Genomic DNA, 24,402 nt, shown 5'->3' with positions numbered 1-24,402 from the left:
GAAACATCCAATATTCCCACAGGAAAATGTCTCTGTACCTTAATAGAGCACACTATGGGAGTGAGGTATTTATATCTGGGTGGAAATGGGGTTGTTAGTGGAGGTGACAGAAAGAAAATTTTCATCTGGATTGTAGTGGTAAATACAGATGCATTGCATGTTGCATATATAACAATATACATTTTAACTGATTCTGCATATACTGAAGTCTGTGAAATGTTATATAACATATACACTAGTATTGTCAGTGCTAGCCCGCTATACCTGCAATCACATATAACAAGAAAATTGCATTCACACAAATGTGCCTGCTATAAATGATGTTCACATAAATTGCTGTATCACACAGCAAGTCAGTGTATGGTTCCAAGACAATTATGTGGGTAATGTAAATGGCCAGGTGTTGCATCTACATTTGCACAGGAAAGTGTCAGTGGAAGGACAACTGGAAATAGGAGTGGTGGAAGAATGATGTTCCAGTTGACAAAGGGAATGGACCCCCAGAAAGTGCTGAGGGGAGAGAAGGGTATGATGTCTTTGGTGGTGACATCATGTAGATGTGGAAATGGCAAAAGATGATATGGCAAATGTGGTAGGATTCTGTTGAAGAACAGAGGGAGATGATGTCATTTTCTTTTTCAAGAAGGTCATCGCTTCACACTTACATGGCACAACAGTACCTGCCAACTGTAAGTCTAAATGTTGCCCAGGTCCTGCTATAGGTTGGTATGGCTTCTTCATTATCAGAGGAATTGCGCATGGAGCCAAACAAAATAGAATAATTAGCTAATAATTGCACTTGTAATGATATGATGGAAGGAAGGCCAATTGTTGAAACAGCTGAAGATGGTTGGGCCTAGGGCTGTGATGATTGGCCTCCAGAAGCCTGGATCATCTTCCTTGGCATGAGGTATGATTCCAATCAACTACTGAACCAGTTTTGCTTAGGGCGTCCTGAAATGTGGCCTTAAGCTCTTGCTTCCAAGTCTGGATTAAGACCATGACATAGCCAAGAGTTCAGTGGTTCTGACAAAGCCCAAACTGAACATCAGCCAACAGATTATTGGTGAATCGTGTTGCTTTATAACACCATCAATTACTTCTTCCATCACATCTCACACGATTGAGGAGGAGGACATTGCCGGATCAAATGGACCAATCCACTGCAGGGTAGCTGCAGATGTCTCTTGTTCTGGTGCAGTTGTTTCACAAGTAATTGCCTTGTTAAGCCACATCAGAGGATATTACAAGTCAATTAAATTGGAGTTTTGTGTTGCCCACACTGGGTAAAGGGGAAAGATCCTTTCCCTGAAGGACATTACTGAAGCAGCTGTGTTTTTACAACTGTTCAGTTCAACTAGCCCTGATTTAGTAAACTCATGACCTCAGGGTAGCCAGTCCAGTCGTTTTATGAATTCAAAAGTTAAATAATTTGAAAAAGTCATCTATCTACACAAATCAAGTCTAACATTGTATGATCTGTGAAGTTAGGGTCGTTTCTAAAAGCAGAACTGTACCTTTACAATTTTAGCTAGACAATTTAGAAAAAGCAATATCAAGTTCTGGTGATCTTCGTTACAATTTTTTTAAAAAAAGTAACCACTTTCCTTTGATCTCGTACTGAAGGGTACCTTCTTGTTCTTAAACCAAAGTGTGATTGTTCTGTACTAACCACTTACAGTTTGAAAGATTCAATTCAAAAACATGTTTATAACTAAAACCCACATGAAAAGCTTACTTTTTCCCGTTTCTTCTTACTCAGTCTAAACATGTTGAAGAAACCTTTGTTTTCCTTCTCCAGAGTTATATTTGCAGGAATCTGAGATTGTCCTAAAACATAGAATAAGTTTGTAGGAAGTTAGAAAAGAAGGCAGTAAACATTGGTTGGATGTTACACATCATAGTTGTGTGTATGAATAATACAAAACAGCAAATAGTGGGTTTTTTTTTACAATTGTCTGTTAATTAATTAGCATTTCCTACATTTTCAACTATATGTTATGCCACGGTTCTCTCACTTTCTCAAATAAACACTTTAGAATATGAACTGTAGAGAATACAACACAAGAGATATCCAAGGATTGAACATAAATAGGTATCACTGCACACTTGTTAATTTTATAATGGATTTTACAGATTTCAGTGGTAGAGACACACATACACATGCATGCATGCTAACAAATAGGAATGGGGAGAAAGGAACAGAGAAAGGGGAAGAGAATGAAAGGAAACAGGAGGGACAACAAGCGACACACACACACACACACACGTGAACGTAAGGCGTAACTTCAGAGTGAGTCAAGATAACAAAATCTAAAAACTTAAGTGAAAAGTATAGTTTGTAAAATTCTATGTACAAAAACGTCACTACCTTGCTGAATGGATCCACCTTGAAAATTACCCTGGGAGCATCCTAAAAAAGTTGGAAGATGCAATTTTAAATATCCAATATCTATAAACGTACTTTGCAGGCTATTGCACATTTATGGAAATATGGTGTAAAACAGTAACTGTTATTCTCATTTGCACCTTGGCAACATCATCTACAGGCACAGATCAACTTTCACATGTACGTTGAGAACACCTAGCTCTACCTCGCCATCATTTCTCTCAGCCCCTCCTCTCCCTCTGTGTTCTCAGATTACCTGTCTAATATCCAGCCTTTGAAGAGCTGCAAGTTCCTCTGTAACCTTGCCACTGATTACATTCCTCCTCCCTAGCTGAACCTGACTGGTTGAAATATCCTCATCCTATTCAACCCCAAAATGGGCTTCTGACACCATACATTGATCTAACACAAAGACTGACATTTTCACCTCCATAACATCACTCACTTCTGCCCATGTCACCAAAACCCTCATCCATGACTTTTCCACCTTCATAATCAACTATTGCAATGCTCCTCTGGCTGACTTTCGATTTTCCAAGCTCCATAAATTCAGCTCGTCCTCCTCACTCATCACCACTATCCTTTAGTGTTCGCTCTAAGCTGCGCATGTCTGTAGCCATACCGCAATCATCAAGATACCTCATAGGCTGCTCACAAGTTGTTCCCTGCATGACTGTGCAAAAGAATTTCAAGGTCTCACGTACTGAAATAAACAGGTCGCACACAAAGACATTTTAGAGGGAGCATTGCTGTCCTTGCTGATATATATTGGTTCAGTGTCCCCAAAACCACCCTCGTGTCTAAATCCTTCCATGGCACCCCCTGCACCCTGCCTCACCCTCCCACCCCCAAAATCTCTATAACAAATCCCCTCCAGGAACACACTGTTCTTGTGACTGTAGTGTACCCACTCCCTTGCCACACCATTGACAGCCATGACTTAAGTGGTCTAGCCTCTGGAATTCTCTCCGTGAATTTCTCTGCCTTTCCACCCAACTCTTCTTTAAGGGCCTCCATAAAACTAACCTCTTTTACCAAGCTTTTGATCACCCCTCTTCATATCTTTCTCTCGGCATCCAGTTTTGTCTGATTAAAGCTCTCATGCAGCTTAGGATGTGTATCTACATGAAAGATGCTAAGATATTTAAGTTTTTGTTAAAACTATTGGACTCATCTTTGACGTGCTGGTGACAATTCAGTCGTCTGATACACGGTTTTATTTTTTATTTGTAGGACATAAATAAAATGTTACGCAATAGGTATATTTTGAATAAAATCATGTCAATATATAGTTTAACAATGCTACATGTTTAAGATTTTACTGCTACATATTTTAGATCATGTTACAGTAATCAAAACTGAATGTTAGAAATTATTGTGCGACAATATTCAATGGTCTCAGCCAGGTACATACCTACGCTAGTATCCACTGCATACACTTCCCGTAAACCAAGCTCCTTCAGAGATTTTGTTAAGTCATAGGGCTCCTGACACTCAAAGTCTTTTACTAGAATAGTGCTCTTTGGATCAAATTCACATTTATTGCTGATTATTGGAATCAATTCTTGAAGGGGAACAAGAGGACTAACACGTACTATGGTTTTCTGCGTTCTTTTGTAGTTTATGACAACACGCACTGTTTGCTGTAAATAAAAAGAAAGCTAATCAGAGTGTATATGAGCATGTTTAGTTGAAAATGCTGATGTAAATATACATTAAAATTTAAAATCAATTACTTTCAGGCACTGATCCCCTATTGCACAAACTTGGGATGAATTGCAAGCCATCCAACTTGTTGGGACCTTACCCCACCCCCAAATCCTCACAGTTGTAGGAAAAATGTCCAATGGTTTCTTCAAAATAGTGTTTTCAGCAATAGTTAATGCTAAGAATCATGGGCACATACAAAATTGTAAATTGAGGATTAAAGGATCCTTCACAGTTTGTAGATTTCATCAGTGGCCAGAACAAAGCATCCCCAGACTGTTCAAGGTTCAAATGAAGACTTTGCTTCTGACCAAAAATTGCCTAAAATAATCTAGTACCTTTATCTTGTATTGTCTTGTGTCATTATATGCAGACAAACTGAATGGAGTCTCTGAACTAAACCTGGGAACAACCTGATCTTTAACTGGATTGTCTTATTACTATTATTTTCAAGCAGGCCAAAGTGAAGCATATTCCAACAAACAAACCAACCTTAGTTTTCTCAAATAACGAAAACATTTTTCTCATTATAAGTTTTTGAATTGTGCTGGTCTAAGGTATTGTCACCAAATAAGGGTAACCTTGCAACAAGGTGCATCACACAGATTGGCTGAAAGGAAATAAAAGGAGTTTACTTTCAGTAAAAGGTATAAAACATAGGGCCGGATTTTGTTCTCATCCCAACAGTGAGTTTTGTGGCTGGGGGGGGGGGGGGGGGGGGGAAACGGAGGGGTGCCGGAGAATCAGGGCACAGGTGCCCACCATGGAACCAGACGCCGGGAATCTTGGTTCTGATTCTCCCGGGGCAGGATAGGCCAACGACGACCTTCCCGCCCAGAGGCCAAACAAGGGCTTCTTCCCACCGCCGCTCAGATCTTACCAGCTACTGGGGGTGGAGGAGGAGAACCTGCCTCGCGTGGGGAGGATGCCTTGAAAAATGAGGCGCCCTCCCTGTGGGCTTTGCGGGGGAGGGGTCCCTCCTTCGTGGGCAACTTGTAGTCCACGGCGGTCCTCCATCAGGAACAAATGTGCCCCCGAAAATCCCCTCCACTGGACCAAGCGCCCATTCCCCCTCTCCAGAGCCTTCAGGACTGGACCCAGCAACACACTTCACCTATCTCTTCTCTGGGGTAAAGGCCTGCTACCCGACCTGAACCAGACGGGACCCGACATGTGCCGGGTTTGGGTCGAACTTCCGGGTCCGGCATTTGGGCTTGGCTCGGACACACTATCACCCCCTCAGGTATGTGACTTTAATGTTAATTTACTTTTTGGACTTTAAAGGTGGTTTTGCTGCAGTTATTTTAAGCTTGTGCAGGTAAGGAACAAAGTGAAAACCAGAAGGTAGATTAACTGATGGTTGGGTCGGGTGCGGGAAAAAATTGAAGGGCTCGGACAGGGTTGGGCTCCGGGTCAGATGGGGTTTTGTCGGGCTCGGGTTCTCATTTGCAGACCCGAGCAGGTCTTTACTCTGGGGTTCCAGCACTGGGCTTGGGTCCAAGGTCTCTGCAGTACTGGCAATGGCCACCGTTCCTGGTGGCACTGCGGATACTGCTGAGCTGCCAGCCCCGTGATTGGCCAGCAACTCTTAGGAGCGGGATGCCAGTGCTGATTCAGTGTTTAAAGGGACAGGGATCACACCTCCTTAAACTCTGACCCCAAAAGACCAGACGATTGCTCTGGGGGTCTGAAAAAAATGCAGAGGCGGGATGCCCTCCCACCTTTTCAGCCCGGCGCCAGAAGCCCCGCCTCCTACACAAATCCAGCACATGCTGTTTTGTCACGAGATCAGAATGAGAAATCAGGGAAATATTTCGAATGATTTAAGAAAAAACTCACAAGTAGTGGGGAGTGGGTGGGGAGCGTGGTGGACACGAGAAAAACTGATTAATTACAGAAGTTCAAAAAGTCCGCCAGCAAGAGATTGATCTGGTGCTCTTTGATTAATATTCCATACCAGGTTCTTACCCAGCTTACATTTAAGGACCACCATTTTCTTCTCTCTAAAGCTCTGACAAAGTTCCAAACTATAAAATAATATCATTTGTATTATAAAATCATGTAATGGTCACACTTAAAGTTTTGACTAGTGTGTATAGGAAGCGGAGTCCTTAATGCATCAGGTATTTTTTAAGACAATTTATTCTAATGCCGTGTAGATCATTGATGAGACAATGAAGGAAACAGTATATGCAATTGTTGGCATTCCACTTTGATGCATTAGGAGATCAAACAAATGTGATGCATGAGTCTATGATCTGAACTTAGTTATGCAAAGACATCAAGACATCCCTGTTTACTTGGGATAAAAGATTAAGATGAGGCATGACTGGATTGTGAAACTTGCAATTTGAATTGAACAAATAAATGCAAGCAGGTAATGTAACATGGACTATGAGTATAAGCCAAGTGAGCAAGAATATAAAATCTACCAAGCTTCAAGTCGGATTTGAGATTAAAAAGTAAGGAATACGCAGAATAAACTCAGAACTAAGGCAACTGACGTTGAACTAATTTATACCTTACAGAAGAAAACAAGCTGGATGAATATCTGATGAAGAAGATGGAGATCATCAGGATTAATACAGAAAGGGATAATTAAATGCTCTGTGCAGCATGACTGTTCCGGAGTTACTTAGACCATGGATCTGACATAGCATTTTTACTTATAGACTTCTTGTTTTGACAGAATAACCATTTTCAACGTCTTCAACTAACAAATTAACTCCTCACATTTCAACTTTCTACTTGAAACATCAGTCACTACAAGTAAACAAGACATTAGTGACAGATAGGCCCAGATTTTGCAGTCGTTATGACAGCGAAACTGCTGGCGGTCATCATCATAACTCCACCGAAACTGACGGCAACTTCAGAAGTCCACACGCGTGCAAAGTAACACGAAAATCCAGAAGTTGCTGTCAGTGGTTTTACGCTCCTTCCGCCCCCGAGTGCAACCCTTAAGTAATCAACGAATTGATGAAAACTACCACTGTTATGCTGTCTCACTGTAAAAACATTTTAAAAAGTTAAATCTTGTTAAATAAGGTGTAACTTGGTTTTTAATCGTGTACTAACTTCATAATTACAGCTAAGCACCCTCACTGGCCCTGAATAACAAATTTCATATTTGTGGAATGTCAAATTTCTCTAGAATATAAAAAATACACTTAAAAAAATTTTTTAACTGTATTTTTAAGTGTATTTTTTATATTAGAGACATTTTTAAAGTCGGTTCATATTGATATTTTAGCTTGTATCTAAATCCAATGATAATCATTTCTTTCATCATATTAAATTTAAATTAAAAGTGAAGGAGATGAAGTGCTTTTAACTTCCTGGTTTGCCGTGTGTGAGAATGCTTCACATGGAACTTTACCTGCTTGCTGACATCACTATTCCAGCATGTCTGGAGATCCCCTTGACTTGGCACCTGATTTAAACTGTCATCAGGAAAGGGGAAGCCTGCACCACAGAGATCGCTAGATCTTTATAGGCAGCTTTTTGACGTCAGTGGCGAGTATCATTGCTTTGCTGCTGACTGCAAAATTACCCCATTATATTCAATTTTTCTCATTCACTGACTAAATGTGGGCATCGCAGGCAAGGCCAGAATTTATTACCCAACCCTAAATGCCCTTGAGAAGGTGATGGTGAGCAATGTAACCCCCAATTTATTTCGTAGTACAGCTGATTCATTTAAGTCTAGCGACTCTTAAAATTTTTTTGCGTGGCAACTTAAAAGGGCCAACTTTTACATGGCATGCGTGGGAACTTTCGGGTTGCTGCATGATGACAAAGCTTAGAGGGAACATTGGTGGTGGCCGTCTTGAACTGCTGCAATCCGTGTAGTGAAGGTGCTCCTACAGTCCAGTTAAGTAGGGAGTTCGAAGATTTTGACCCAGCGACGATGGAGGAGCGGCGATATATTTCCAAGTCAGGATGGTGTGTGACTTGGAGACAACTTGCAGGTCGTGGTCTTCCCATGTGCCGGCTGGCCTTGTGTTTCTTGGCAGTGCAGGTCCCTGGTTTGGGAGGTGCTGTAGAAGAAGCCTCGATGAGTTGCTGCAGAGCATCTTATAATTGATGCACATTGTTGCCATGATGCTTAGGTGGTGGAAAGATTGAATGTTTAAGGTGCTGGACAAAGTGCCAAACTAGTAGGCTGCTTTGTCCTCCATGGCGTCAAGCTCCTGGAGTGTTGTTGAAAGTGGACAGTATTCCATCACCCTCCTGACTTGTGCCTTGTAGATTGTAAACAGGCTTTGGGAAGTCGGGAGGTAAATCCCTCGCTGCAGAATTTTTAGCATGATTTGATCCTGTAGGCACAGCATATAGATGGCTGGTCCCGTTAAGTTTCTGGTAAATTGTGAACTCCAGGATGTTGATGGTGGTGATTTGGCAATGGCATTGCAGCTGAATGTTAAAGGGAGATGGTTAGACTCTCTCATTAGAAATAGTCATTGCCTGGCATTTGTGTGGTGCCAATGTTAGTTGCCACTTATCAGCCCAAGCCTGAATACTGTCCACATCTTGATGCATGTGGGCACAGACTGCTTCATTATCTGATGATTCGTGTTTGGACCAAGGCTGGAATGAGGTCTGGAGCTGAGTGGTCCTGGTGGAACCCACACTGAGCATCGTGAGAAGTTTATTGGTGAATAAGTGCTGCTTGACAGCACGGTCGATGACACCTTCCATCACTTTGCTGATGACTGATGGGTAGTATTAGATGGACCTACCTCGGCAATTTTTGCTGAATGAGTATAACTACAACAGTGGAAACCAAACAGCTTGGCTAGAGGCACAGCTAGTTCTGGAGCACAACTGCAGCAATATAGCTGGGATGTTGTTGGGGCCTATAGCCTTTGAGGATCTAGTGCACTGTCATTTCTTGACATACATGAATTGCATTGGCTGAAGACTAGTTTCTTTGATAGTGGGTCATCAGAGGCTGAGTTGGATCATTGTTGCAAATGCTTCAATTTTGTCTTTTGCACTCATGTGTTGGGCTCTGCCATCATTAAGGATGAAGATGTTCAAGAAGCCTCCTCCTCCCATTAATTGTTTAACTGTCTACCACCATTCACGATTGGAAAAGGCAGAACTGCAGAGTTTTAATCTGATCCATTGGTTGTGGAATCGCTTAGCTCTGCCTGGCTCGGAGCTGAAACTAGTGGGAAGCTAGATTGCATAAATTGCAGAGGTACATCAGCTGTTTTAGACTTCCATCACCCAGTGACCATTGTCATGACCAGGTGCGAAATGTGTCCAGGGGTCTTTTGCTATCTATACCTTAGTGTAACAGGGTTTAATTTTAAACACAGTGTTTTGAGCTCCCCTTTTTGTGAATCCTTGTTCACAGTTTTCCAATTATAAGGCAAAGAAACCAATTCACACAGGCTTTCTCAGGTTTAAAGAATAAAGATGAAATCTTATTAAAACTTAAACTCTAATATGGTTCACGACGACGGATATATGACTCTAGCATGCACACGTGATATACACATGCAGATAGGAACAGAAAAGAGAAGAAAAGATAAGGTGGAACAGTTTGAGGCAATATCTCGTTACAGTGCTTTGAGCTCACGGTTTAGTCCTTTTTGCAAGTAGTCTTGCTTTCGTCAGGGCCCAGTAGTCTTCTTAAAACCTTGTTCACGTAGGAAACTTTTCTCTCTTTGAGTTTCACGTTTTTTCACAAGATTCAGTTCCATGGGAAGGAGATGTAAGCAGGCAGGAGGAAGGCCTTCTTGCTTCAGTTCCAGGAGAGATCTTGACTCTATCAGCACACGGCTTTGTCTGTTTAAATTCTTTGTTGGGAGTTCAAATTCAAAAAAACTCCAGCCAGCTAGTCATGTGACTAAAACTGGTTTGACCACTTCTTCTGTGTACTGGGGAAGCAACGACTGGGTCCCTTTTGTTCCACCACTACTAGTTACTATACAAAAATGTCTTTCTAGTCAGGGGCTAGTAATTTTAAGTTTTAATGTTCATGTGGCGAAATCACGTGTGCCTCAATCTTGGCAAGTGGGGTTTGCCTGACATCATTGTATTATGAATACTTGACCATTATCCCCTTAAAGGATTTGGGATATCCCAAGAGTCACCTTTCTCTTTCTTACCTTAGTTGTGTACAATAAATCATATTTAAGACAATGCGGAAAAAAGGAGAAAATTTGAACCTAAAAAAATGATTTTCAAATTCAATCAGTATAGGAGAAAAATGAACAGCAATGAAACGGAAGAAATTGTCTCTTTGGATAAAGACCATACATACCTAAATGTGCATCTAACATTATAACTTATTTGTTTACTATCCACATAGAAATTATGAAAATAGCATAAAAGAAAAATTGGAGTAAAGATACGAAGATAAAAAGTTACTGCTAACCTTAGTACATCATCTGTCAACATGACCCATCAGATCAAGACAGCAATGCTTATGAAAACAAATATTTATGTTACTCCAAGTAGTAGCTTTGCAAACAGCTTTGAGAAAAACCTTCCCCCTGCGCCCCCCCCCCCAGCCCATCATAACATGAATAGGATGAATTTTAAACATTGCTTGATAGTTCCTGATGTAGAATCTGGGGATGGATGGGAACTGGCTCACCTTCAACTTAATAAACTCTGCTTCGTGATTGCAATCTTCAGCCAGGCTGTGATTAAACAATTAACATGCTTGTCTTTTAATCCCTGGGCTGCCACCAGATAGAACAAAGAGTGGCTTAAACATGATCAGGAGAAATATTTGGAACCAAGTAAAAAAATTACTGAGATTATCTAAATATGTAAATAAGTAAAATAAATAAATAGAGACACAATTAAATGATGCACACCCCTCACTTTACAAGCACACTAAGTACATGGAAAGGTTTACAATTCACTTCCTCAAGGAACATTAGGGCAGCACAGTGGCGCAGTGGTTAGCACCGCAGCCTCACAGCTCCAGTGACCCGGGTTCAATTCTGGGCACTGCCTGTGTGGAGTTTGCAAGTTCTCCCTGTGTCTGCGTGGGTTTCCTCCGGGTGCTCCGGTTTCCTCCCACAAGCCAAAAGACTTGCAGGTTGGTAGGTAAATTGGCCATTATAAATTGCCCCTAGTATAGGTAGGTGGTAGGGAAATATAGGGACAGGTGGGGATGTGGTAGGAATATGGGATTAGTGTAGGATTAGTATAAATGGGTGGTTGATGGTCGGCACAGACTCGGTGGGCCGAAGGGCCTGTTTCAGTGCTGTATCTCTAATCTAATCATATCTATCATTTGAAGTAGAATTACATTTTTTATTCTTCCTGACAATAAAAGGGTCTTTACAATTCCAAGGATAAGAAAAAGTACACCAAATCACATTCACATTAATTAGATACTCTTCTGATGTCTGTAACACTCTTAAGTATAAGAGCAAATACTGGGGGTAGAGTTTCCGTTTTTGGCACAATCAGTAATCCAGGCGCAAATTGCGTCCAAAATTGTGTTCATTTTGTGAAGTGTCCATTTCCTTAGTGTTTCTGCTCAAACACATTTGCATTCAAAATTTGCCATTGGGCCAGCACAATCAGGCAGCATCTTTTTTAAAAAGCAAGTTGCCTAAAAGATACTGCTTGATGTGGTTAAAGGTAGAAAATGTGATGCAATTTGGGTATCAGTTAAAAATGGGTTTATCACAAAAATAAGCATTTTTACACAGTGGCAATCTACTACTCGCATAACCAGATTTTGAACGACTGAAAATGACTTTTAAAAAATATACAAAACTATTTGCTTGTTATATTGGGGTACAGTAAGTTAAAAAAAATAGATTTAACAGCTTTTAAAACATGCCTATTAGTGTCTGCACCCTAAAAAAAACAGCTTAATTTTTCAAGCCTCCTCAAAGGCCTACAAACAAGCGCACAATGGTGATTAATTAATCCTGGGTCTGCGGCCAGTTTTGCTTCTAGCGCAATGGTTTTTAAATCAGAGCAAAAGATTGGCAAAATTCGATTTGTGCTTCATGTAATTTGCGTTTACAATGCCACAATCTTTTGCCTGCGTTACTTTGATTTTGGACAAATACACAAATAAATTAACACAACCAAGTGGAAATGCTCCCTCATTTTCTATAACAAAATTTATACTTTCAGTTAAACCTACTAATTACAAACTGAAGAATAATTTTTCCTATTAAAATTATTTGCATGTATTATTGCCATTACTTTGATGTGCTAATCAACTTTACTAACCTCAGGCACCACTGAAGTTGGCTTCTTCTTTTCTTCCACAATTTTCTGCTTTAGAATTACTTTCTCCACTTCCAATGTCCCAATCAAAGTGTTGGGTTTAAACTGGATTTGATTCTTCTCTCTTCCCACCAATTCTATAGTATGACTTGATGGATTCATATGATATTTGCCACAGAGGAAAACCAACAAATCCATCACGGGTTTGCTAGGAACAAAATGTTTGTCAGGTTAAACAACTCAGTTACAAACAAACTGCAAAATAAGAAATTAACTAGCTGACACTAATACTGTTGTGATGATATCTGATACTTGGATGTGGTAAGCTTACAACAACTGCAAAGTTGCAGAAAAATTATGAATGGATCCCAACAGGACAGGAGAAGAATCTATTTTGAATTTTAATGAATCTTAATGAAATTCTGACTTTATATAAAAATGTAGCCTAAATAGGAGAGCCATGATAGATCAAGATAATGAATAAAGTTCTATTTTGTTCTAGTCAGAGGCATCTCTCTTCATTTGAGAGATACAGTTGGTAACATACAACTTGAGGGGCACCACTCCACAAGTGTGGGGCAAGATGAGGAGGCAGACCTCCATGAACTATGGGGATTGAACCCGCGATGTTGGTGTCTTTCTACATCACAATCATTTAAAATACTAAGGGCATTCAAAATGGAGACATTTGTAATCAATGATAAATGTATTACAGATCTAGTTTTCCCAGAGAATAATAGAACTTTGGAACAAAGTGTAGGCTAGTGTGCTGAGTGCTGCTTTGCTTCTTTAGAGACCTAGAATGATTCTCGGCTGGGGACTTATATAGCACTTATATAGTACTTTTGATGACCACCTGACTTCCCAAAATGCTTTACAGTCAATAAAGTACATTTGAAGTGTAGTCACTGTTGTATTGCAGGAAATGTGGCATTGAGACCTGCTCTGCCATTCAAAATGATCATGGCTCATCTTTGGATTCAACTCCACCTTCCCGCTTGATTCCCTGAGACACCAAAAATCTGTCTATCCCAGCCCTAAATGTATTCAACGATGGAGCATCGACAACCCTCTGGGGTAGAGAATTCTAAAGATTCACAACCACCTTGAGTGAAGTAATTTCTCCTCACGTCAGTCCTAAATGATCGGCTCCTGATCCTGAGACTGCGTGTCCGTGTTTTAAATTGCCCGACCAGCGGAAATAATCTCTCAGTGTCTAACCCATTCAGCCCCTTTAGAATCTTATATGTTTCAATGAGATCACCCCTCATTCTTCTAAATTCAAAAAAAAAATACAGGCTCAATTTACTTAATCTATCAAAGGACAACCCCCTCATCCCAGGGGCCAATCTAGTGAACCTTCGCTGCACTGCCTCCAATGCAAGTATATCCTTTTTTAAAATGTGGAGACCAATACTGCACACAGTATTCCAAATGTGGTCTCACCAAAACGCTGTACAATTGCAGCAATACTTCCTTATTCCTGTACTCCAATCCCTCGCAATAAAGACCAACATGCCATTTGCCTTCCTAATTGCTTGCTGTACCTGCATGTTAACTTTCTGCGTTCCTTGTACAAGCACACCCAAGTCTCTTTGAACATTGACACTTACAAGTTGCACACCTTCTTAAAAAAAATTCTGCTTTTCTATTCTTATGACCAAAATGCAGAACTTCACACTCCATCTGCCATCTTGTTGCCCACACACTTAACCTGTTTATATCTCTTTGCAGCCTTTCTGTGCCCTCCCCACAGCTTATCTTTCCACCTACCTTTGTATCATCAGCAAACTTAGATATATTACTCTGTCTCTTCATCTAAGTCATTAATATAGACCACAGCACTGATCCTGGTGGCACTCCACTATTGACTGCCTGCCAACTTGAAAATGCCCCGTTTATGCCCACTTTTTGCTTCCTGTCTGTTAACAAATCATCTATCCATGCTAATATATTACCCCCAACTCCATGAGCCTTTATCTTGTGAATTAACAAGTCCTTTCTTCACTCCAGCAACAGTTTAAAATCAATGTTCATATGACAAAATTAATATGCCACATTCTTGGCAGGTGAGGGCCTGCATGGCAAACCGTATAACTCCTGTTAGGGGGCCTATAAATTACTCATATTAGTGCTTTCTGATTCTTGCTATTCCTTAATTCCATCCATACTGATTCTACTTCATGATCTTCTGAGGCCAGATCCTTTCTCACTAATGCCCTTATGTCATCCTTTACCATCAGTGCTACCCCTCCACCGACAGGTAAGCAGGATCAGACAGCAGATTTCCTTCCCTAAAGAACATTAGTGAACCAGATGGGTTTTTAAGACAATCGATGATAGTTTCCTGACTGTTTCCAGATTTTTTATTAATGAAATTTAAATTCCACCTACTGCGTGGTGGGATTTGATTCTGTGTCCCCAGGATATTACCCTAGGCCTCTGGATTACTAATCCAATGACATTACTACTCTGCCACCGTCTCGTCCCTGGTTTATATCTCATTCACAAGACATCACCTCCAACAATGCAGCACACCCTCTGTGCTGCACTGGAGTGTCAGCCTTGAGATCACATTATACAAGAGGTACACGTCAAGTATTAAAAGTCATGGGCAAAGTGATCTCCTGGGCTGGTTTTGATCTCAGAAAGGTTGCATAAGAATTTTGCATATTTTTTTTCAAATTAGCTTAAAGGGAAATGGTTCAATCTAGATGATTGGTCTTTGAGTATAAATAATGGATAATTTTGCCTCTGAAAGAGTTCATTTCAGAACATCCTATCCAGACAATCTCAGATCAGCCCAGGTCAATCACACAGACCAATTAAAAATAAGGACAAATGTACCATGTGTAGAACAGAAGGATTATTTGAAAGAAGGCTAATCAAATAAAGCAAGTGACTGCCGGAAATCATCTTAAAAGTTACTAATTGTCTGCTTTTCATGAGGACTTTCTTGCGTCTGTTTGTGCTGCTTGTGGGTGGGCCAAAAAATCTGCTTAATTTGGAACATGTCAAATTGTCCCATTATTGCATTGCCAGTCATCTCTTCTGCATATACCTGCTGTTTCTGTGTAAGCAAAGACAATGTTTTACGCAGCAAATTCAGCCAGCTGTTCTCAGCTCTCAGGAAAGTACACAAATGGGGTTTGAAGGTTAGCATCTATGAGCTTATTGTGCTTCTGCTGGGAATTTTATTGGGTCTAACTGCTGGCATTGGTGAGTTGTGAAGTATATTAACTTTATACTACACTCTGTGCTGCTAAATTCTATACTAACAGATGCAAACAAAAAGATTGGGTAATTTTTTTTCCCGACCATTTTCTTCCTATAAATTTCCTTTTGTTCATAAAACTACTTTTAAATATTTTGAATGAGATTAAATTAGTGCATTTGTTTTCACAGAAGTGAATACCTATCTACTAAAATGTTTATGCAGGGGAGTGGAACTAATTGGATAATTCTTCAAGAGTCGTCATTGGCACAATGGGACAAATGGCCTTCTGTGCAATATTATTCAATGATTCTTTAAAATGTATAATGGGAGAACATGATCATTTCCATCACCACTCAATTATAGAAGGCTTGCAACATTGCTAAGCTAACGTAATGTTGCAAGCATCCAGATAGATTTACAGTAAATGGAAAGCTTTGTTAATTTAAAAAAAGGAGCAAGCATTTTCCAATATGAATAAAGTACTCCTCCTAAAATTCAGTCCCAATATACTGTAGGTAGCTGCCAAGGGAAATTATTCTGTGATGCCAGTCTGTGAAGACATTAAAAATTATAACAGCTGAATGAGGCAAGTTTATCTATTCAGTGGGTGACAGTGAGGTATTCAGCCATCAATGCTAAGTGGCATCTGTGCAAATGTTGGTCATTGTCTGATAGATTTTTCTTGCAGCATGGAGGGCAAAGAGGATTGCTGTTAGAGAACTGTTACTACAGGGGTGATGTGAACGGATTGGTTTTGATCTTTTGCTGAAGCTGCTGTCTAATAGCTGTAGCCTCTTTTACCTGGGACTTTTCTTCCTCCTCAGCTGCTGCTAGCTCTATGTCATCAGATTTTTTTTCATGACACATATCTTCAAATTACATTTGGATTGAACAGTGAATTTATTTCACAGCATCATAGAATCATACATCACAGAAAGAGGCCATTTGGTCCAGTGTGTCTGTGCTGGCTCTTTGAAAGAGCTATCCAATTACTTGTTTCCCACCTCATTAGAAAGAATTACTGAAGGTTTTCTTAAACCAGGAACTATTTGATCAATCAACTGTTCTCAGCTAAACATATATTTCATAAATGGCAAGGTTAACTTTTAGAAAAATCTCATGCACATTGCCAAACCTTAGCAACTAATTTCTACACAATTTGGTTTTAAAATCCTAAGAAAATGAAGGATGCAGCAGCTATCCTATTAAACTTTCTCAGACTATGCACCACTCAATCCAAATCCAATAAACCTTTGTCCCACCACCTTTCTAGGGTTGATCTCAGCCCTGCCAATGTCCAAAACTAAAGTGCCCTAAACATGTCAGATGTTCAATATACGAATCTACAAATGCTATGGTCTTGTCACCTGTCAAACTACTTCAGCCTTGCCCACTACCGTCCTAATGACGCAGTAACATTGACAACTTTTCAGTCACAAAGACAGCTGCTCTAAGTCACCAATGGTCAGCCTTCAGTCCAGGCTCCTGCCTGCAGCTCTCAGCCTGTCTCAAACAATCTGGCCGATTTTCCATCCACTGCATGGTCCTTCACAACTCCCCCAAAGTCTTCTTTTTACAAACACACAGACAGCCTTTAACTGGTTTAATACTCTGTAGAGGTTTCTTGACAAAGTGAAACTACAACCTCTAGTCACATGTCCTTGGTTAAAAAAAAACTGCTTGCTTGTTCTCAATCACAGGACTGTTTGTTTGTCTAACCTGGGTTTGACTCAGAACCTGGAAACCCCCAGCCTCAAATCAGGGACTGTCTCAAAAACACAAACACAGGCTATTCAGAACTCAGTTTCCACACGAAGATTCCTTAGCAAATGTCTAATGCATCAAATGAAGCTGTACTGTAAACTAATGTTTTTGTTAAACTTGTGCCCAACCAATCTGTGATAACAAGAGTCAATACTAGAACACAATGCATGTGCAATCACATACATAGCATGATTAACATTAAATTATATTAAGCACTTAGTGGTCACATCTTTAATAGCCACAGTTATGATGTGATTTATAGCCACAATGTTAATTAATTAGAAGGGAGGCAAGAAGTTTTAGAAACTGCCTCAGTAGAAGCCAAACGACCAAGCTTTCAAATGCTACATTCTCGATGAATGTGGGAAAAGGTACAAAACACCTACCTTCCATTTATATTAGTTGATTGCTCCACTCCGCCTGGTAGAACCACAGTCAAATCAAAGTGTGTATTCAAGACATTGTCTTTCTGTTCCATGTTTTTATTTTCACCCTCCAGGTTCTCAGCTATTGAGGAGCTCTCAACATGCTTGGAGAGTGTTGGCGGTGCTGGGGCTTTTGGCTTGGATCTTTTGCTATTGGTAAAAAGGAGAACAATAAATCTATTATGAAAACATACTGAACAGCATAATTTAAAAATATCTTAAAATAAAAAATAAACTTAAGTTTTTCCAATTAACTAGAGGACAAAAAATACAGTGAAAAGTCACACTAAGCCCAACAAGGTCACAATATCGGTGGAATATGAATGCTGCAATTGGTCATGGGATTCTTGGGCTAGAAAAGGAAAGGATGGTTTAAAAAAAAAAAAATCAGGATTTGCAATTGTGATTTCTCCGCAGGGATTCCTACTGGAAGTGCATGTGGAGGCTGGCTGAGGCCAATTGGATTTGGCTAAGATGCTCCCTATTGGTCAAGTAACTTGCTAAACACAGACCTTCTAAGCTGACACAAGAAAAATGGCCACTTAGGCAAGCTACCAAAGGTTCATGTTGCCCAGGCAAACTGCATCCAAGCAGACATCACATTCAAAAGGGAAAAAAGGTCAAAAGTGAACAGGGAGGAAAGAAAAGGTTAAAAACCTCAACATTGGTTTATATTTAAAAAAAAAATTTCACCTGAAAAAGATCAAATATGCCAATAAATGAACTAATTATAATGAATGGGGGAGCATACAATTTAAAGTTGAGCCAATTGTAACATTCCAATCGCTGTCATATAAGTTCCATATAAGATATGTAAGAGTAGTCTTGACAGGGTGGATGTGGAAAGGATGTTTCCCCTTGTGGGAGAATCTCGAACTAGGGGTCACTGTTTAAAAATAAGGGGTCACCCATTTTAGACAGAGTTATGGAGACATTTTTTCTCTCAGAGGGTCATGAGTCTTTGGAATTCTCTTCCTCAAAAGGCGATGGAAGCAGAGTCTTTGAATATTTTTAAGGCAGAGGTAGATAGATTCTTGATAAACAAGGAGGTGGAAGGTTATCGGGGGTAGGTGGAAATGTGGAGTAATCAGTTCAGCCATGAACTTATCGAATGGCAGAGCAGGCTCGAAGGGCCAAGTTGCCTACTCCTGCTTCTAATTCATATGTCGTCACTTTGAACACTGCTGGTCTGAATACGTTTCCTTGACAGTGTAAATATCAAAACATATACTTTTGGTAAATGTAGTAGCTTGCTTTGGATTAGCATTTCTTTCTTTTTAAATGATTAGCATATTAAACAACTGGATGCCACACTACATTATGGTAGGTTTTGCACTGACATGTGACATTTTAAATTAAATTTGATCGTGGTCATTTCATAAAACTGTAGAGGAATAGCCCTTAATGTTACTGCATTAAACAAGAAAAATTTCCTCTTCTATGCTCAAAAAAAAAATCACAAAATCCGAACTATATTTAAATGAAAGCACAAATGTTCATTTTACTGACACTTTCTGGTACAGTCTGCACGAAAAAAAATCCATAACATATGCAAAATGCATTTGTGCTATATTTCCAGGAGAGAGACATTTCCCCAACTGAAAAACAGCAGCTACTATCCTATGGATCTCATTGCAGCTCAAATCGCCTTACCTATCCTGTTCCACAAAACGCTAGTTGTCCAAGGTAATTATATATCAAGTGAGATGTAATTCTTCTGGTGAATTGATTTTTTTTATAAAGCTAAGTGCAATATTTAAAAATGAACATATGGTTTGATATCTTAAGTAAAAGTTTGCGATTCAGAAATAGGAGGTGGAACGAAAAGGAGAGAAAAAAAAGAGAAAAATTGACTAAACACTGTGGTAAATCATTAAAAAGAAGCCAACAATGGAATTTCTTCAGCATATTTGAGATAAATATTGACAGTATCATTCCTAAACATAGGTGTTACAGGATTAGCTCACGTAAAGAAATTAACCATACTCCTCATGCAATAGATTTGAGTTATGCCATCTGGTTTTATACTTCGTATATAAAAAATGGATTAGAGTATATTTTCCCGGCTGATGCTTTATACTCATAGCTGCATGAGTCATACTATCTTGTTTCGATTTCACCTCAAAAACTAGATATAATAAACTATTAAAATAATAAAACATAATAAATAGAAAGTATTTGAGCTAACAATATCTGTGGTCTTTACTGATCTAATAGTGACAACCAACAAACCTTTTTATACCTTGCACTAAATGCACATAAAAACAGAAAACAGCAGGTCAGACAGCATCTATGGAGAGAGAACTACTGAAAGGTCATCCACTTAAAACATTGACCATGTTTCTCCCTTCATCATCCCCTTTAGCATCATGGTTCATACCACCAATCCGATACCTCCACAACAAAATACCCAATTATCGAAGTTCTGTCATCTAATTTGTATACTAAACCTTCAAATTGCTGTTGACCATCTTATGGCAGGAGAAATCAAACAATTTAGAATGGCTATAGCATAGAAGCTATTGAGCCTGAGCCAACGCTGTGCAAAAACAATTTAGACAGTCCCATTCCCCTCCCCTGGAATTTTCCTCCACACAAGATCAGGGAGCAGCTTGTTCAACCTTGCCCGTCTAAGAGCGAAGTCCAAAGTACGGAAAGTCCTAATCAGGGAACTCCTCTTTGCTGACGATGCTGCTTTAACATCTCACACTGAAGAGTGCCTGCAGAGTCTCATCGACAGGTTTACAGCTGCCTGCAATGAATTTGGCCTAACCATCAGCCTCAAGAAAACGAACACCATGGGGCAGGATGTCAGAAATGCTCCATCCATCAATATTGGCAACCACGCTCTGGAAGTGGTTCAAGAGTTCACCTACCTAGGCTCAACTATCACCAGTAACCTGTCCCTAGATGCAGAAATCAACAAGCGCATGGGAAAGGCTTCCACTTTGAGTGTGGGAAAATGGCGCACTGACACGGAACACAAAAGTCCGAGTGTATCAAGCCTATGTCCTCAGTACCTTGCTCTATGGCAGCGAGGCCTGGACAACGTATGTCAGCCAAGAGCGACATCTCAATTCATTCCATCTTCGCTGCCTCCGGAGAATACTTGGCATCAGGTGACAGGACCGTGTCTCCAACACAGATGTCCTCGAGGCGGCCAACATCCCCAGCTTATACGCACTACTGAGTCAGCGGCGCTTGAGATAGCTTGGCCATGTGAGCTGCATGGAAGATGGCAGGATCCCCAAAGACACATTGTACAGCGAGCTCGCCACTGGTATCAGACCCAACGGCCGTCCATGTCTCCGCTTTAAAGACGTCTGCAAATGCGACATGAAATCCTGTGACATTGACCACAAGTTGTGGGAGTCAGTTGCCAGCGTTCGCCAGAGCTGGCGGACAGCCATAAAGGCGAGTGGAAGAGACTTGGCTGTTGGCAGGAAAAAAGACAGAGGTGCAAGGGAAGAGCCAACTGTGTAACAGCCCCGACAATCAGATTTTTCTGCAGCACCTGTGGAAGAGCCTGTCACTCTAGAATTGGCCTTTATAGCCACTCCAGGCGCTGCTCCACACACCACTGACCACCTCCAGGCGCTTACCCATTGTCTCTCGAGATAAGGAGGCCCAAGAAGAAAAAAAAAATAAGCATGCTACAATGAATTGATAATGCATTTAATAGTTTAATGTAATAAAAAGGATAGAAAAGCACAGGGGATGCAACATCTGCCCTTTTACCTCCTCCCTTCCCACCATCCAGGGCCCCAAACTCTCCTTCCAGGTGAAAGAGTGATTTACAAATACTTCCTTCAATTTAGTATACTGTATTTGCTGCTCAAAAAGTAGTTTCCTCTACACTGGGGAGACTAAACGCAAACTGAGTGACTGCTTTGCAGAACACCTCCATTCAGTCCACAAATGCAAACCCAAGATTCCTGTCGCTTGCCATTTTAATTCTCCACCTCGCTCCCACTCTGACATTTCAATCCTTGGCCTACTATAGTCTTCCAATGAAGCTCAACGTAAGCTCAAGGAACAGCACCTTGTCTTTCCACTGGGCACTTTACAGCCTTCCAGACTCAACATTGAGTTCAGTAATTTTAGATCATAACCTCGACCCCATTTTTTCTTTTTTTTGCTTTTCTCCCCACAGATGCTGTCTGACCTGTTCAGTATTTCCAGCATTTTCTGTTTTTGTAGTAGAAAAAATACTTCCTGTGATTATCATTCAAATGCAGAATAGCCACACGCTCCATTTGTATAACACATCTTAAACTTCCCTTACATTTTTTGTTACAACTATAAATAAACTACTTGAAATCAATCTGAAATGGGGGGAGGGGAAATTTATTAGATCTAAGGGCTGTTAATATACAAGGTAAGGACGACTTTCACTGAAAATGGTTCCACAAAATTTTCCTGCATTCCCTCAACTTGGGGGCAGGGCACTCCTCCCATCACTTGTCAGCCCTGTTGTATGCAAATGACAGCAGGTGGGTTGGACTTAGTCCAAAGTCCCATTTTCCACTCTGTCTTCCAGGAACAATGTCTGTAACAAAGTAGCATTCGGAGTTCTTTGATAGCAGGAACTAAACAATAGGGTGATAATGACTTTGGATTAATTATTTTGTGCTGTACTCTCCTGTTACTTCTCGCCCACCCCATTATGATTTTTTGCAGCAGGGCTTTTTAGTTTTGGAGGCTTCTCAATTTTATACAGTTGTTGACCTCACTCTTGAAGCAACTGTAGAAAGTGAAATACAGCAGCTGTACAAGATATGCCTCCCACGCAGTGGCAGACTCCCAACAGGAGGTGCACATATTGATGGGAACGTGACCTGAATAGTTCATTAGTTATGATCCAGGAAATGAGACAGGATAACAGTAGATCGGACAGGGGCCAGAAGTCCCCATGTCGTTACAATAAAAATGCTGATGAAAATTCAGTTTCAAGTCTCAAAATATAGTCAAAAAACCTGTTCCACATTGTCTTGTCTAAATTTACATCATGCTTTTTGAAAAAAAGAGTTTTCTGAAATGATGCTTCATCATGTTTCTTCTCCTCTACCCTTGGCCACATCTGTTCACCTCCTACTGCGAAATGAGTTTAATGTTGAAAACAATCTAGAGCAATGAGTTGTGCCATGGGGAAGGGTAATGGCCTCAGAAAATATGGTTCAGAAACTTGCAAGGACATACAATAGCAAGAGGGTTTTTTGAGTATGGTTGGATAGCTTAGGCTTAGTAATTACAGATCATTGAGGTTGTTCAGGAAATTGACGCAGAGAGTGAACAACCAGAATGAGCGATTTGAGACCAGCTCAAGAAAGAACTAGTGCAGAAATGAAATGGGAAAATTGAATGAATTAAATTTAGGAAAAGCAAGAATGGTAAGAAAACTTGCAAAGATACCCGTGATATCTCAATAAAAATAGACATCAAGCACTGCCCAATACAAGGTCATAGAATCAGATTTTTGTACCACAGAAGAAGACCATTTAGTCCATCCTACTTCTGCCAGCTCTTTATAAAGACCTTCTCACTTAGTCCCACACTCCAGCTTTTTATACATAACCCTGAAAATTATTCCTCTTCAAGTACATGTGCAATTGTCTTTTGAAAGTTCCTATGGAATCAGGTTCCACCACCCTTGCAGGTTGTGCGCTCCAGATCTCAACAACTTTGTGAAAACAACTCTCCTTATACCCCTCTAGTTCTTTTGCCATTAATTTTAAATCTATGACCTTTGGTTACCATTGTCAGTAGAAACAGTTTCTCCCTATTTGCTCTATCAAAACCTCTACTCTGTCCTTAATCTTTATTGCTTGAAGGAGAACAATCCCAGCTTCTCCAATCTCCATACATAACTGAAGTTCCTCATCCCTAGTATCATCCTGATAAGCCTCCTCTATACCCTTTTCAAGGCATTGACATCCTTCCTAAAGTGTGGTGGTCAGAATTGTACACAATACTCCAGCTCAGCCTATTTACAAAACCAAGTACGCTTTCTTAACCACCTTATCAACTTGCCCTGCCACCTTCAAAGATTTGTGAATATGCAACCCCAGACCCTTCTGCTCATGAACACCCCTCAAAATAGTACCATTTAGATTATGTTGCCTCTCTACGCTGTTCCTCACAAAGTGCATTTCACATCACACTTATCTGCATCAAATTACATCTGCAATGTGTCTGCCCATTTTACTGGTCTATTTATGTTCTCCTGAAAGTCTGCTATTGTCCTGCTCATCACTTACTATGTTGTTAAGTTTTATGTAATTCACAAACTTCAAAATTGTGCTCCTATACCCAAGTTCAGGTCATTTATATATAAGAAAAGCAATGGTCCAAATGCCAACCCTGGGGGATGTCAATTCTTTCTCAACTTCTGTCAGAAAAGATCCCTTGACTATTACTTTCTGCCTCCTATCGCTTAACCAATTATGTACACTAGTTACGACTGCCCCTTTAATACCTTGTGCTTCTATTTTTCAAATAAGTCTGTTATGTGGTACTTTTGAAAATCCATATATACACACATCTACTGCACTACCTTCATCAACCCTCTCTGTTACTTCATCAAAGGTCCTGGTATGAAACACATGCAGAATATGAGAGGGAGCAGTTTGGACAAAGCCACAATATGTATATCAGAGAAACTATAGTTGCAACGGAATTCT

General features: G+C 40.2%; 1 protein-coding gene across 5 annotated transcripts in view; it reads right to left on the bottom strand.

The window, feature by feature from the left end:
- Window positions 1-24,402, bottom strand: part of cobll1b (cordon-bleu WH2 repeat protein-like 1b) — a 235,779-nt gene that overhangs the window by 67,117 nt on the left and 144,260 nt on the right. For 4 of the 5 annotated variants that reach the window (XM_068035220.1, XM_068035221.1, XM_068035222.1 and 1 more), the window contains 5 exons: window positions 17,684-17,872; window positions 12,320-12,524; window positions 3,804-4,032; window positions 2,372-2,413; window positions 1,739-1,830 (listed from right to left, as the gene is read on the bottom strand). In XM_068035220.1, the coding sequence (XP_067891321.1) occupies window positions 1,739-1,830; window positions 2,372-2,413; window positions 3,804-4,032; window positions 12,320-12,524; window positions 17,684-17,872 (757 nt within the window). Of the gene's footprint in view, window positions 1-1,738; window positions 1,831-2,371; window positions 2,414-3,803; window positions 4,033-12,319; window positions 12,525-17,683; window positions 17,873-20,172; window positions 20,236-24,402 lie in introns of those variants that run through there. The other variant, XM_068035224.1, reaches the window with a different exon arrangement.

Source organism: Heterodontus francisci, chromosome 7 (assembly GCF_036365525.1).
Source record: "Heterodontus francisci isolate sHetFra1 chromosome 7, sHetFra1.hap1, whole genome shotgun sequence".
NCBI lineage: Eukaryota > Metazoa > Chordata > Chondrichthyes > Heterodontiformes > Heterodontidae > Heterodontus > Heterodontus francisci.
This window is presented reverse-complemented; position numbering and strand designations above follow the sequence as displayed.